This window comes from Apium graveolens, chromosome 4 (assembly GCF_009905375.1).
Source record: "Apium graveolens cultivar Ventura chromosome 4, ASM990537v1, whole genome shotgun sequence".
Classification (NCBI taxonomy): domain Eukaryota; kingdom Viridiplantae; phylum Streptophyta; class Magnoliopsida; order Apiales; family Apiaceae; genus Apium; species Apium graveolens.
Genome location: NC_133650.1, coordinates 306,727,203 through 306,742,590, shown reverse-complemented (window position 1 = coordinate 306,742,590; position 15,388 = coordinate 306,727,203). Strand labels below are relative to the sequence as shown.

Sequence of the window (15,388 nt, the reverse complement as noted above, 5' to 3'; positions counted from 1 at the left end):
ATATTAAAATAATATAATAAGTCAGTAAATATTATAATTAAACATTAAGTAAACTTCCTCGCTTACTTAATCAATATGGGACAAACCCACACAACCCTTTTCAAGCTACTAACTTCAACTCAATTTTTTTATGGATTATACTAAGAAAATGACTTAGATCCAAACATGAAAGTTTAAGTCCTCATTACAAAAGTACCGTTTTATATCTTTTGCATAAATGTTACACGATGTACCGTTTTGAAGTGATATTTAGGGTCATTTTTAATCCCAAGTGACATTTAGGGTCACCACCCCTAATTCTTTGAACTCTAAAATCAAAGAACCGGGGACACGTTTTATAAGTATCCGACACTTGGATTTGGACACGGCAATTAGTATATATGGTATATTATGATTATTTTTAAACACAAATACCTATCATTTTATATAAAATAATATATATACTTTTGAAAACAAGGGTAAAATAATATTTATTATAGATATAAATTTATAAGAGGTATAATATCAAAAGTTAAAGGGTTAAATATAACAAAATATTAAAAATAGGTTATCAAATATCTGAGATGAAGTGTCCAATTTCCAAATATCACTTGAATCTGTGTCGGTGTCATGTCCAGTGAACATGGATACGTAGAGTCCGAGCATCACAGGTTTTCTCCCAGCCATTTGTGTTTATACAAATGTTTAAACTTTGGTAAATAGTTAAATTGGAGAAGTTTTTGTCAAACAACAATGCATGAAACTATATATATAATAATGATCTTTTGAATCTCAATGTTTGCACCAATATATCCATTTGCTCATGTGTTACAAAAATGTTTCTTTTTGCCCCTGAACTACCGAAAATGTATATTTTAAACCTTGGACTGCCCGGTTTATACCGATTTTTCCCCGGTCCAGGGGTGGCCCTGACTATAGGCAAGCAAGATTTGCGCCTAGGGCCCCCGACACATAATGGCCCCAAAAATTTCTAACTTTTTTAAGTAAATATATATGAATTGCCATGATATATATATATATATATTAGGGGCCCATAAACTGATTTCGGCTAGGGCCTCTCGAATTTCAGCCGTCCTGCCCCGGTCCTTCTGTTTTTTTCCCGGTCCAAGGTTAAAAATGTACGTTTTCAGTATTTCAGGAGCAAAATAGAACATGGGTATATTGGTACAAACATTGAGTTTCAAAAGGTCATTAAGCCTAAATATGATCATTATCATATTTTTGCTTCTTTTGTTTTTGGGTTGAAGTTAACGTTTTACTGTATTTACTTAGCAAAAAAAATGTTCTGCTGTATTTTAAATTGATTTTATGGTGAGCAAAACTCTGGGAGATATTAAACTTTGAATTTTAAATTAAAAATTGATACTTGCCTGCTTGGTTTAGTTGTGTTAGTTGTTTACATGTGTTGCCGTAGTTCTCAAGTCCTTGTTTTAGTTGTGTTGGTTCTACAACTGCATTTTCAACCTTAAAGAGTTGTCTTCAATGACAGCAATTGCGATGATTCTTCGTTAGCATCTAGGTGTTTCTGCTGACAAAATGTGTCATTGCTGTAAATGCAGTGACATTGTTCACATGGGAAACTCCTTGGTCCTCAGAAAGGTGTTCTGTTACATGGACCTCCAGGCACAGGAAAAACTATGCTCGCAAAAGCAATAGCAAAAGAGTCGGGAGCAGTTTTCATTAACGTAAGGATATCAAATCTAATGAGCAGAAATGTTGGTGAAGCACAGAAACTTGGTGAGTTATTTTAACTTTAGCCATTAGATCTTTATAGTTATTTACTTGTTTCTTCTGATCTTGACTTTGATCAAACATGTGTGCTATATCTGTCAGATTGTGAATAGCTGAATATTTTGTTTTCTTTTGCATTGACCAATTATTAAATAGTTCAATTATTTAGTACTACAACTCTTTTTTGCTGATTTCCCTACTTAGCTTTGGTCTAAGACTTCTGCCTGTATTTTATGCACTAAGGTAGTCTAGTAGCAGCTTGGCCGGCAAGGGAGAGTTATAGTTGTGCATATGATTCTGATTATCTTGGCTTTTGAATTTTGAGTACTAAAAACTTCAGAAAATTCCTAAAAAAGAATTACAGTTGCTCTCAAATATGTCTACTGTTCTGTGTAGTCGTAAGAGCTTCATGTCTCTAGTACATTAAGTTTATCCTTTCCTGTGTTCTAGTCCCAATTTTTTTGTGCAAGTTGTTTGTTATGTTAATATAAGGAGAAGATTTATTTTCTTTCTTATGCAAACCTATTTGCAGTGTCTGCTGTATTTAATTTGGCCAACAAGCTCCAGCCTGCTATTATATTCATTGATGAGGTTGACGGCTTTTTAAGTAAGAATCATTCCAGTAACCCGGAAGTAAGATTGAAGACCGAGTTCATGGCGTTATGGGATGGTCTCACCACTGATCATATGTTCTCTTCAAATTTTATCTGGTTTAAGTTTGATGTCAAAGTTTCTCTTTCCATATCATAACTGTGTTCTCTTTATCTGACTAATTTTTTTTTCCTGATATTTTCATATAAAAAATGCAAGGGTGATGGTCGTTGGGGCAACTAATCGTCCATCAAAACTTGATGAAGCAATTCTCCGACGTTTCCCTCAGTATTTCAAAATTGGATTACCCGATTGCAAGAGCAGAGTTGAGATATTAAAGGTTATCATGAAAGACAAGAGGGTGGAGAGTTCAATTGACTTGGACCACATAGCTAGTTTATGCGACGGGTATAATGCCTCAGATCTTTTCGAGCTCTGCAAACAATGTTAGAAAATGGAAAGTTTGAGTCATGTTTTAGACATGTTCTTAATGTAATTTCCTAAATCTAATTGTTGGAGGTTATTCTTTGTAATGAGGACTTAAACTTTCATATTTGGATCTAAGTCATTTTCTTAGTGTAATCCATGAAGAAATTGAGTTGAAGTTAGTAGTTTGAAAAGGGTTGTGTGGGTTTGTCCCATATTGATTAAGCGAGGAAGTTTACTTAATGTTTAATTATAATATTTACTGACTTATTATATTATTTTAATATGAATATTGAATTTGAATATTAGGATTTGGAGAAATGCACTGAACTGATTATCCGTCGGAGTACAAAGTGTACATTATCCGTCGGGGTACAAAGTGTGCATTATGCATCGGGGTACAAAATATGCATTATCTATTGGGGTACAAAGTGTAAATTATCCGTCGGGGTACAAAGTGTGCATTATCCACCGGGGTACAAAGTGTGCATTATCCACCGGGGTACAAAGTGTACATTATCCTCCGGGGTACTAAGTGAGCATTATCCATCGGTGTACAATGTATGGATTATCCATCAGTGTACTAAGCATTATCCACCGGGGATGGGCTGTTTCTGATTCTGAAAGTATTCATTAAATGCACTTAAGTCAGAATATTTATTTAATTAATATAACATATTCAGTTATGTTTTGGGATGTAATATTTATACTGAACAAAACGTTTTGGAATATAGACGTTGAAATATACATACGTAAAACCCAAGCTATCATCTTCCTCTTTTTCTCTCCTTCAAAATTATACAAATTAGCATAGGTTTTGGCGACTGAGGTCTGATCGCTGTTTGTACATCGAGTTGCTGTGAACCGGTGTGTTGTTGTTGTTTTATCCTGGGAGGGTTATTGCAGTCTCTGAACACAGTAAGTGAGGGCAATAAACTCTTCAAGAACAACATCTTACTCTCGAGGAATTGGTGACTCAGCTGTGATTGAAAGTTTCATTACGTTAAGCTTTCTTTCTCTTCTAATTTTTCTTTTACAGTTGCTGATTATTTTTTTTATTTACGACCTTCGTGTTTTATTTTCGTTATTGGAGCTATTGCATTATTCTTGTTATTGGTTATATAACTGCCTCATTGTGTTAGTATAGTAGTAATTTACTATTGTTGTTTGCCCAACAATCTTGAAGAGATTATTTGTTATATAGCTATTTAACGAGATGGTTAACGAAACTGAGACTCTTGTTGTTGTTGGCTCTGGTTCTGGAGTTAATGCGTCGACCATAGATTGGACCACGTACAGATTTCCACAACCTATTGATTTATCGGGCATGCCTGATAAATTCAGTGGGGGGCTTCCTTTTCTCGCTGGCAAAAAAAGATGAAGCTCTGGTTAACTGTAAAGGGTCTATGGCCGGTGGTACAGTATGATCCTCCTGTTGTGGATCAAGAAAAGCCTGAAAGTATGACTGTTTATGCGCTATGGGCCGAGAAGGATGGGGTGGCTACGGCTGCCATTCTGGCTGCTTTAACGAACACTTTGTTTGATGTTTATTCATCGTATGCTTATAGTGCTAAGTAGTTGTGGGAGAAGCTGGACCAAACCCATAATACTGATTCTCAAGGTCTTGAGAAGTATTCTGTGGTGAGGTTTCTTGATTACAAGCTGGTGGATACCATATCCATGATTGAGCAAGTACTTGAGTTTGAGATGTTGGTGCATGCTTGGGTGAGTCTGGAATGGACTTACCTGAGAAGTTTAAGGTGATGGTTGTGATTGAAAAGCTCCCTAAGTCTTGGGAGGAGTTTGCTCTCTCCCTGAAAAGACAGAATGGAGAGATCACATGGACAAACCTTATGCTGGACATCTCTGTGCAGGAACAACATAAGTCCAAATAAGGACATGTGATGTCTGTTGAACATGAGAGTAGTTCGAAGGTGAATGTAGTGACTGTATGACAGAAAAGAAAGGTAGTCACTAAGAAGGCTAACACTAAAGCTGACAAGAACAAGGCTAAGAAACCAAAGGCGAACAAACCATGTTGGTCTTGTGGACAGGTTGGTCATTGGAGTAAGGACTGTCCAAGTAAGAAAGCTAAGAAAGCTATTGTGGTAGCTCAAGCAAATACTGTGCTTGGACTTGGAACCACAAGTGGGCCTGTAGCTAACATGGTCGTTGGTGAGGTTGTTGCCTCTGGAACCGATGACGGGTATGTTACTTACAACCCTGTATTACTTTCCACTTACCTGTCACATGAATGGTTGATTGATACTGGAGCTAATGTACATATTTATGCTGATATTAGCTTGTTTGTATCTTATCAACAAAGTCATGGAGTGATAGTGACGATGGGGAATGCTAGTGCTGCATAAGTGCTTGGAATAGGAAACGTGGACCTGAAGCTTGCTTATGGGCGGATTCTATCTCTCACTAGAGTGTATCATGTTCCCTCTATTCGTAGAAATATTATAAGTGAAAGTTGTTTAGTTAAAAACGGCTTTGAACTTTCTTTGAAGTGTAATAAAGTAGGTATTACTCATACTGGTACATTCTTTGGCAAAGGTTACTTGTCTAATGGTTTGTTTTTAATAAATATTGAACCCGTTTTAGGTGGTTTTATTAATGATAGTGTTGCACCTTCTGTTAATTGTGTGGAATCATCTGATTTGTGGCACTTATGACTTGGTCATTTAAATTTTGGTACCCTAAAGAATATGAAGAATTTAGAGTTGTTCCAAAGTACGCCATTGATAAGAAATCTAAGTGTCAAGTGTGTGTAACTGCCAAACAATTAAGGAAACCTTTTCATAATGTTGTTAGGGATTCAGACTTGTTAGATTTAGTGCACTCAGACATATGTGAATTTGGTGGTGTGTTGACTAAGGATCACTGTAGATATTTCATTACCTTTATAGATGATTGTAGTAGATATTATTATATTTATTTGCTTAACATAAAGATGAAGCACTAGATAAATTCATTATGTTTAAAAATGAAGATGAAACACAAACTGGTAAAGTACTTAAAAGGTTGAGGTCGGATAGAGGTGGTGAGTATACGAGTACCTCATTTAATAAATTTTGCGCAAGCAATGGTATAGTTCATGAGGTGACTCCTCCATACACACCTGAGTTTAATGGGGTGGCAGAGCGAAAGAACAGAATTTTTAAAGATATGATTAACGGTATGCTGATTAATTCGGGGTTTCCTAAGTATATGTGGGGAGAGGCTCTGAATACGGCTTGCCATATTCTGAACAGAGTCCCTCTGAAGCACATGGATAAGACTCCTTATGAATTATGGAGAAAGCGTAAAACTAGTTTGAGTTATCTTCGTGTGTGGGGGTGCCTTGCCAAGGTGCTTGTCCCTGAACACAAGAGAAATAAACTAGGACCGAAAACTGTTGATTGTGTCTTTCTGGGCTATCTTGAAACCACAATTGCTATGAGTTTTTTGTTTTTAAAATCTGACATAGATGGTATTGTGGCGAATTCGATAGTTGAGTTTCGTGATGCAACATTCTTTGAGGATGTGTTCCCTATGAAGACTGGTATACCACAAGGTACTTTGGTGATGATCACACTCGCACATCGAGTTCCATTCCCGATCATGTGGAAAGGATGACGAATGTGGGGGCGGATCCTGGTAGTAGCTCTACTCCTAACGAAGTAGAGGAACCTAGAAGGAGTAATCGTGCAAGGCTAGTCAAGGACTTTGGAAGTGATTACATCACTTACAATGTCGAGGACGAACCTTTAACTTTCCGTCAGGCCATGGATTCTTCGGAATCGAGGCACTAGAAAGACGCTGTGAAGAGTGAGATGGACTCCATTGTTCCTTAACGGAACATGGGAGTTAGTCGATCTCGTCCTGGGTGTTCTACTATAGGATGTAAGTAGATTTTCAAGAGGAAGTTAAACCCTGATGGTTCAATAGATAAGTACAAGGCTAGGCTAGTTGCTAAGAGCTTTAGGCAAAGAGAAGGAATTGACTATTTTGATACATACTCTCCTGTTGCTAGAATGATAACAATCAGATTGCTTATTACATTGGCGTCCGTACATGGTCTTATTATCCATCAGATAGATGTAAAGACAGCTTTTCTTCATGGTGACCTTGAAGAAGAGATTTATATGGATCAACCTGAGGGATTTGTTGCTTCTGGTAACGAGAGGAAAGTATGTAAGTTAGTCAAATCCATTTATTGCCTAAAACAAGCACTTATAGACTGGCACAAGAAGTTTGATAAAACTGTTTCAGGCTTTGAGTTTTTAATTAATGAAAGTGACAAGTGCGTCTACTATAAGGTTAGAGGAAATGAATGTGTGATTGTGTGCCTATATGTGGATGATATTTTGTTATTTGGAACCAATATTGAGATTATTAACGAGACAAAGAGTTTCTTGAAAAGGCACTTTGAGATGAAGGATATGGGTGAAGTTAGTGTGATTCTTGGGATCAAGTTGACTCGGTCAACCGATGGAATAACCTTGTAACAGTCTCATTATATAGAGAAATCTATACTTGAAAAGTATGGTTATCCAAATTGTAGAATCGCTAGTACTCCATTCGATCCTAAAGTTGGCCTTATCAAGAATAGTTCAGGTATTCTTGTGTCTCAGTTTATGTATTCTCAGATTATTGGGAGTTTGTAATATCTTGCTAATGTGACTAGACCGGATATTTCTTATTCTGTGTCTAAGTTAGCTAGATATACAAGTTGTCCGAACAAGACTCATTGGGAGGCACTGGATAGAGTTCTTAGATATCTCAAGGGAACAATTTCTCTTGGCTTGCATTACCGGAGATTTTCGGGGTACTCGAGGGGTACAGTGGTTGGATAGCTAAGAAATCTGGTTCCAATGGAGTGACTGGATATGTGTTTACCCTTGCGGGTGGAGCAGTGTCCTGGAAGTCTTCTAGACAGATTTTGATTACTCGGTATACTTTTGAGGCTGAGTTATGTGCACTTGATGCCACGGGGACGGAGGCTGAATGGTTACATGGACTCATGAGTATGTTATCTGTAGTAAGCAAGCCGCTTCCTGCCATTTCTGTTCATTGTGATAGCCGTACAACTATCGACAAAGTCAGACGTGTTAAGTATAATGCTAAAACAAAGAGACACATCCAAGTTAGGCTTAAGTCTATAAGGGGTCTTGTGTTTGATAGGATTATTGCTATAGAGTTCATAGGAACTCAGGATAATATAGCTGATCCTTTGACTAAGGGGCTTGAGCATGCTGTGGTCCTTAAGTCGAGGTTGGGGATGGGACTGATAACCCATCATGGTTCATCTACAGCGGGATCCCAATACACCTGAGAGGAGATCCCTCGAAGTGTATTCAATGTGGTAATAACAAGTTGTAAGGATGAATCGGTAGTACCTTTACTTTATATAGACTGATACTTACATATCTGAGTCTATTCCCTGGAAACCTCAAAAGGTGCTGAAACTGCAAGTATAGTAAGAGTTTTATAACTCTAAATGGGGTCAAGTCGTAAGACGAGATGTAAGCAGTACATCTTCGTGTAACGTTTTGGCATTTTGAATTTTTTTATGCGTAAAACGGTAGATAAAATACCGTTTTGGTACAAAACACTATATGATGTACCGTTTTGAGCCAAAACGCTACTTCAACTAACGTTTTGCACATTATAAAATAAATTTTTAAAAAAATAAAGTGCCAAAACGGCACACTATGTAACGTTTTGCATTGAAAAAACAAAACGTAAAACGAAGTACGGTTATGAAGTGACATTTTGAGTCATAATTTTCAAAAGTGACATTTTGGGTCATAATTTTCAAAAGTGACATTTTGGACCATTTAACACTCAAAAATGACATTTTGGTCCATTGTTCAAGAATTAGAATCTCTGATTCGTGTCCGTGTCCGCTGCTTCTAAAAAGTCCGAGCTAGGAAAAAACACATAGGCCATGTTTGTTTAATGGGATTATAATCCCGGGATAATAATCCGGGGATAACTAATCCTATCAAAATTAGTCCTGCGGATTAAATAATCTTATTCTAAGTTTGTTTGAAAGGATTAAGTATAGGATTGTAATATAATCCTTTAAAATTTTATCCTATGTTTGTTTTGTGGGATAGTACTTGGGATTGGAATATAGTCCTTTAAATTTTCCAATCCTATGTTTGTTTCATATGGGATAACAATGAGGGGATTATAATCTTTTAAAAAATGACTTACAGGAGGGGATAAAATAATACCTCCTCCCACCAAGCATTAGATGGGATTATAATCATATCCTCTACTCCAACAAAACAAACATGGGATAAGATAATTTAAAGGATTATAATCCTTGGATAATCCTTCACTAATTTTTTATAAAACAAACATGAGATTGGAAAATTTAAAGGACTATAATCCTATCCCCTACTTAATACCATTAAACAAACATGGCCATAATGATAGATGCATATCAATATTTATATGTATATATAGACGGGCGATGGAACCTCGTACGAATTGGTTTCAAGATGAGGTCGACCAAAAAGCTTGGCAATCTCCTCCTTGTCTTCAAGTATTTTCTTGGATGCTTCTGCAGCTTCGTGAGCTATCTTCAATTCTTTTGAGTTAAGCTGACAGAGATCCACAAACAAAATTAAATTTTAAGTACATTAAAATTTTCAAGATATGATGTTAACTAAGTATAAGTAGGGTTGTCAAAAAAATTCGAAAAATTCGAAAAATCTAATATTCTTTCGAAAAATTCGCATTCGTATTCGAAATAAAGCGGATATTATCCGTATTCGAAATAAAGCGAATATTATCCGTATTTGAATCCGACGATTGCGGATACGGATACGGATATAGGCATATTCGTATCCGATAATATCCGAATCCGAATAAATATATTTTATATTTAAATATTTAAATAATTTAAATAATTTAAAAATATATTATATTATATTTATAATGTGATTATGTGTGTATATATACATGTATAATATATATATATATATATATATATATATATTAAAAATTATGTTTATACAAATTTTATAGACATATAGAAAAAATCATTTGAGTTAAACAATTTAAAGATAACGATTATATTGAATAAATAAATAAAATTAATTTTTTGAAAAATTAAAATACTATTAAATCACTTTATCTCTTATTTTAATTTTTAAAAATAAATTTTTAATTTTTACTATATTTTTTCCATTTTTTTCAATATTTTTTAAATTTTTAATATAAAATAAAAAATCTGACTGAAAATCGGATTCGGATCCGGATATTATCCGTATCCGGATAGTATCCATCGGTTCCGGATTCAGATATTATTTTTTAAATATTTTCGGATTCGGATACGAATACGGATATGAATTTTCGGATTCGGATCCGGATACGGATATAGCTTCTTTTTGCTATTAGTTTCTTTTAGTCAATTGCTAAAAACATGATTTTTTTTTGCCTGTTGACAAAGTGAAATTATGAACTCAGTATAATAAATTCAATTATCCCCATCTCATATTCTCTGCCAAAAGCACACATAAAACTCTTTCCCTGGATCATTGTAATACATGGCTTCCAAATAAAAACTCGGGACCAAATAAGCTTAGATAGCTCACTAATGGAAGCATACCTTGTTGTATTCACTAGCAGCATCTATTGTTTTTCTTTTTGTAGCAAGAACTTCCTCCAGATCTGATTGTGACAATTGCCTGAGTTCCTGCAAACACAACGCAGTTACTGAAGACTCGTAAAGAGGATCTTCTGAGAGAAGTATCAGTAACGTTAATGACCACTTCCCATGAATCGCGATCTATAATAAGATGAAAACAGTTTAAAATGTTTGGAGCAATTGTGATGATAGGCTAAATATAAAAGATTCTTTACTCCAACATCAATAATCCAACACAATCCTAAAAGGCATGAACAGCTCCCACAGAGTTACGTTCCATAATTGTTCAAGTTCATCATATTTTTACACTGCTTTGGAGTCTTAGAGATTTTAATCTATCCAATCATATGAACTCAGAGGTCCTATTTATGCATTCTTTAATGTGCAGTCTAGCCTACATTTATTATTAGTACTACCAAATACTGATACGAATTTGGTGGTATGCTAAGACAACCTATGCAAGTAAATTAAAAATCAAATTTATACTACATGATAGTTTCCACATTGTGCTTGCCACCCAAAAAAATATTTCCAAACTTGGAGAACCCACAAGTTATAAGATTTTTAATTAGTAGTTCCCTGTATAATTTTGGTAGTGCATTGACATGGATAGTTCCCTGTAATCTCACATCTGATTTTATCGATGATATTCTTCTCTTTTCCAGGGGAGAGGCGAATTCAGTTGCAGCCCTTATGACAGGTGTTCATTGCTTCTCCACCATCTCTGGTTTAATGCTCGGGACTGCCTGCCTCTTGTTCTGAAACTGTGTAGGAAATTCGAGAGCTGGACTTGTCGCTTTCTTAGTTATGCGGGTACTTCAACTTATTAAAACAGTGATTTTTGGTGTTCAAAGTTATTGGTCTACTCATTTGTTCTTACCTCAGAGCATCCTTAAGCATATTCAATCCTATGTGCCAAATTCTTTTGGGGTAGTTTTAAAGTTATTCATGCTAATTTTAGTGTTTGGCATGACCCTTGGTTCGAAAGGCAGCCACTCATTGAAAGGTTTGATACTCGAACTGTTCCCATATCCTTAACCTCTGATAGAGCCACGGTAGGTGATTTTATTCAGGATCAGAGGTGGAACCTCCCTCGTTCTAGTCAGGTTCGCAATATTATTGCTAATGCTTGCATTCACCAGCGAGATGCTATGTTGGCAGCCTCTTTCAACCCAAAATGCTCCTTCTTACTTTAAATGGCTCTAAAAAATAGACTTTTTACTCGTGATCGTCTTCTCCACTTAGGTTTAAATGTTCATCACAGATGTTTGCTTTGCAGTAATGGTCTTGAATCTGCTCTTCACATTTTTTGTGAGTGTAACTATTCGAAGAGTGTGCTGCAGGATGGTGTTCTTAACGGTTGCTGGTCAAATTACTTCAAGTCTTACAGTTTTCTTGTGGTAGGGCTCTCAAAAAAATTCGAAAAATCCGATACTCGTCCGAAAAACTCGCATTCGTATCCGAGAAAAAGCGGATATTATCCGTATTAAAAATAAAGCGGATATTATCCGTATCCGAATCCGGGATATTCGAATCCGAAATCAAATACAAATATGATATTTAAATTATATAAATGTATAATTATATATAATTTAAAATTTTTTCTATTAGTTTATAATGTGTGTATATGCATTAAATAATACAGTTATACAAATTTTACATGATTGTACATATACTTTATACATTTATAAATATATTATTTGAGTTTAATCATAAAAAATGTTCAAAAATTATTGTCAATACAGTAGGGTCATAAAAAAATTCAAAAAATTCAATATCTGTCCGAAATATCCGCATTCGTATTCGAGAAAAAGCGGATAATATTCATATCCGAAATAAACCGAATATTATCCGTATTCGAATCCGATAATTGCGGATGCAGATACAAATATAGACATATCCTTGTCCGAATTATCCGTTTGACAACCCTAGCTTGTGGTGAGATGTGGTAGGCTTCAATGCCAGCTAGTTTTAGTAGGGTTCTTTTGTAACCTTTTCGTTTGTTTTCTTGCTGTGTTTCCTTTCTTTGGTGCAATAAAATTTTATTTATAAAAAAAATAAAAATAAAAATATATGTGCTTCTGTTGATCTTTCGGAGTTATAAAATTTTGTCAGCAGGACTTCATGGATGTATTTAAAAATTTTAAGATCAGCAGTGACAAACTCAGCCAGACAAATATGATTTAACATGTATCGACAACATATTTATAAGTTCCAGGGATTTCAAGAAAGTCTAGATCATTGATTCTTTTTATGAAAGCAACTCCTAAATATTCTTTCTCAAACACATCATATATACATACTGCTAAATTTTTCACTAGCAGCATCTTTTGTTTTTCGTTTTTCAGCGATAACTTTCTCCAGATCTGTTTGTGATAATCGCCTGGGTTCCTGAGAATGAGATTTCAATACGAAAATGTAGCAGGATATTAGTATCATTCCTTATGTCTCATGTATTAGAAAAGTAACATGTAGGATAAGAATACTGACCGACAAATCCAGTCCACTCTTTTCGGCATTAAGAAGGTCCCTGATGGGAGAATAAGCTGCCTGTTTACAGAGTTCAAGAAGATCCGAGCCACTATACCCATCACATAAACCAGCAATGTGGTCAATGTCAATTGAACTGTCCACCTTCTCTCCTTTGAAGATAGCTTTCAATATCTCAACTCTCCCCCTATGATCCGGAAGTCCAACTTCAAATTTCCGAGGCAAACGTCTAAGTATTGCTTCATCAAGCTCTGATGGACGATTAGTGGCTGCAAGAACCATCACCCTTGCATTTTCTACACAAGAATATTAGAAATGAGAAAAATCTTAACTAAAAGAGGTTACAATTGCACTAATTATATTGGCAATGACCGATGGTTGCTAAATGCAGATATTACATGGAAATAGAAAATGTGAGATCAACTTCATATCAGGATAAATCAAATAAAATTTAAAGAGAACGTACGGTTAGTGGTGAAACCATCCCATAGCGTCATGAACTCAGTCTTTATTTTTGCTGATACTTCATGGTCATCTGAACTTCGCTTACTTAAGAAGCTGTCGACCTCATCAATGAATATAATAGCAGGCTGAAGTTTCCGTGCCAAGCTAAATACAGCAGCAACTGCAAATTATTTTGCATTTACATAAACATTCAATTAAAAACACGCAACCTGATAGATTCTGGAATACTAAATATACACTCACCAAGTTTCTCAGCACCACCATACCACTTGCTCATTATATTTGCTAGCCTTACGTTAATGAAAACTGCCCCAGACTCTTTTGCAATAGCTTTTGCGAGCATAGTTTTTCCTGTGCCTGGAGGTCCATGTAACAACACACCTTTCTGAGGACCAAGGAGTTTCCCTTGTGAAAAAAGTTCTGGCCTGCGGAGTGGGAGAATGACTAATTCTTGCAGTGACTGCTTAATGTTTTCCAGCCCTCCAATTGAATCAAATTTCACTTCAATTTTATCAGGATTAATAACATCACGAGCTATGACATCCTGCACAATATCGTGCGTTATTTCAAGTCTTCAAGATTAACGGCAAATTTAAAAGTACAGATAATATTTAATTTCTTTATCACATACATACACTACCAATAAAGGGTTGGTGTAATGGTTGGGGTCTTGATGTCACTAAGAGAGATCAAGAGTTCGACTGTGAGTTCGACTTATGTGTGTACGAGTTAAATAAAACACATACATACATTACGTAAATATTAGCGACTCATGTGGTACATACATTATGTAATTAGCACTCATGTGTGTGAGAGTTAAAAAAGCTTTGTACATATATTACGTAATGGAAAATGCTACAAGCCCCAAATATTGTTATAAAAATTGTTCCCAAATACTTTATAAATGGTAACTTTCCTAGTAATAATATGGGACCCTGCGTGCATTCATATGTACCCACGAATATATTTAAACACGTGTCATGCCACGTCACTTTGTAACTATTTTGGTACGAGTTTTGGGTTACGTAGCATTACTCTTACGTAATTAGCTTAGAAATACATTAGGGATTATTATAGACTTCTAGTCTTTTAGTGTTTCATATTCTACCAAGATTCAATGTTTTTTTTGTCAAGACCAAGATTCAATGTTATTATATAATGTTCATCAAAATATACTTCTAGTTTTCTTGCCAATATATTATAACCAAAATTCGGAGTAGAGAGTGGTATCGAATCCGAAACCACTATTTCAATTGACAGGGATAGTTCAGTAAAATATTCAAATGGAATACGGATTTTTTAGTTAAAATCTCAGACTTTTAGTTATGAATCAGTAAAAAAATTTTATTAACCCCAGCTAGCATCAAAATATTACCGACCGGCTATTTTGGAATCCTGGTTCCCAGTGCAACCAAGTATAAGCTAAAAAGTTGGGAAGTTTGATGAATGCATGCAAGATGTACCTCGTAAGAATTGGTTTTAAAGGTAGGTCGACCAAGGCGTTTGGCGAGTTTCTTGTTAGCTTTAAGTGCTTTGTTGGCTGCGTGTCGATTGGGATCGAGCAGGACGCTGGTCCAGTAGCTAAACGTGGCGCTGACTGCATACAAGAACACTTGTTCCAACAGCTCTTCTCCCTTCATCTTGTTCGAGAAGATTTATTTGATGTGATTATTTTCTGGATTTCGCAAGTACAGAGCTTGATCAGGAGTAAAGGCACATTAAGAAGATTCGAGTGGTGTTTTTATATGTGTCTCGAGTGAGTCTGTTTAAGATTTGAAATCAGATAGAATTAGAAGTAAATATGTAATAGGATTTAATTATAGGATTCATAACAAATTTTAAAAAGAATTAGATATTCTGCACATAAATCTCAGGATAATTACATCAAGTCACTAAACCCAAACTAATTTTTATTTACAATTAACTGGTCAAGAGAGTTGCTGCGAAAAGCGATGACCTCAGAGCATGTTGAATGGTGTTGGTTATAATTGCTTGGTTAAACCAGATCGGTGTTGGTTATAATTGGTTGGTTAAACC

At 35.4% G+C, this 15,388-nt stretch overlaps 3 protein-coding genes across 3 annotated transcripts; 1 reads left to right on the top strand and 2 right to left on the bottom strand.

The window, feature by feature from the left end:
• Nucleotides 1-1,571: 1,571 nt before the first annotated feature.
• Nucleotides 1,572-2,773, top strand: LOC141720039 (uncharacterized; the record flags this gene model as incomplete). Its single annotated transcript, XM_074522395.1, has 3 exons — nt 1,572-1,737; nt 2,264-2,416; nt 2,532-2,773. Coding segments are annotated over 3 exons (561 nt in total), but the record flags the coding sequence as incomplete, so codon positions are not given.
• Nucleotides 2,774-12,554: 9,781 nt separating this feature from the next.
• On the bottom strand, nt 12,555-13,534 carry LOC141717300 (uncharacterized). The gene is made up of 3 exons (XM_074519383.1): nt 13,353-13,534; nt 12,887-13,182; nt 12,555-12,787 (listed from the first exon to the last, which is right to left on the bottom strand). Exons 1-3 carry the CDS (start codon nt 13,381-13,383, stop codon nt 12,686-12,688), a joined length of 429 nt encoding a protein of 142 aa, XP_074375484.1. The 5' UTR covers nt 13,384-13,534; the 3' UTR covers nt 12,555-12,685.
• Nucleotides 13,535-13,541: 7 nt separating this feature from the next.
• LOC141717297 (uncharacterized) lies at nt 13,542-15,041 on the bottom strand. Its single transcript, XM_074519382.1, has 2 exons — nt 14,815-15,041; nt 13,542-13,895 (listed from the first exon to the last, which is right to left on the bottom strand). Exons 1-2 carry the CDS (start codon nt 14,989-14,991, stop codon nt 13,542-13,544), a joined length of 531 nt encoding a protein of 176 aa, XP_074375483.1. The 5' UTR covers nt 14,992-15,041.
• Nucleotides 15,042-15,388: the final 347 nt, after the last annotated feature.

What these genes read in the sequence shown, in the direction of transcription:
- LOC141717300 (XM_074519383.1), bottom strand. Translation starts at nt 13,383, where the DNA reads ATGACGCTATGGGATGGTTTCACCACTAACC. An exon ending in GGATGGTTTCACCACTAACC is followed by an intron (nt 13,183 to 13,352) that starts GTACGTTCTCTT and finishes ATTCTTGTGTAG; the next exon opens with AAAATGCAAGGGTGATGGTT. An exon ending in AGAGTGGACTGGATTTGTCG is followed by an intron (nt 12,788 to 12,886) that starts GTCAGTATTCTT and finishes TCTCATTCTCAG; the next exon opens with GAACCCAGGCGATTATCACA.
- LOC141717297 (XM_074519382.1), bottom strand. Translation starts at nt 14,991, where the DNA reads ATGAAGGGAGAAGAGCTGTTGGAACAAGTGTTCTTGTATGCAGTCAGC. An exon ending in TTAAAACCAATTCTTACGAG is followed by an intron (nt 13,896 to 14,814) that starts GTACATCTTGCA and finishes GATATTGTGCAG; the next exon opens with GATGTCATAGCTCGTGATGT.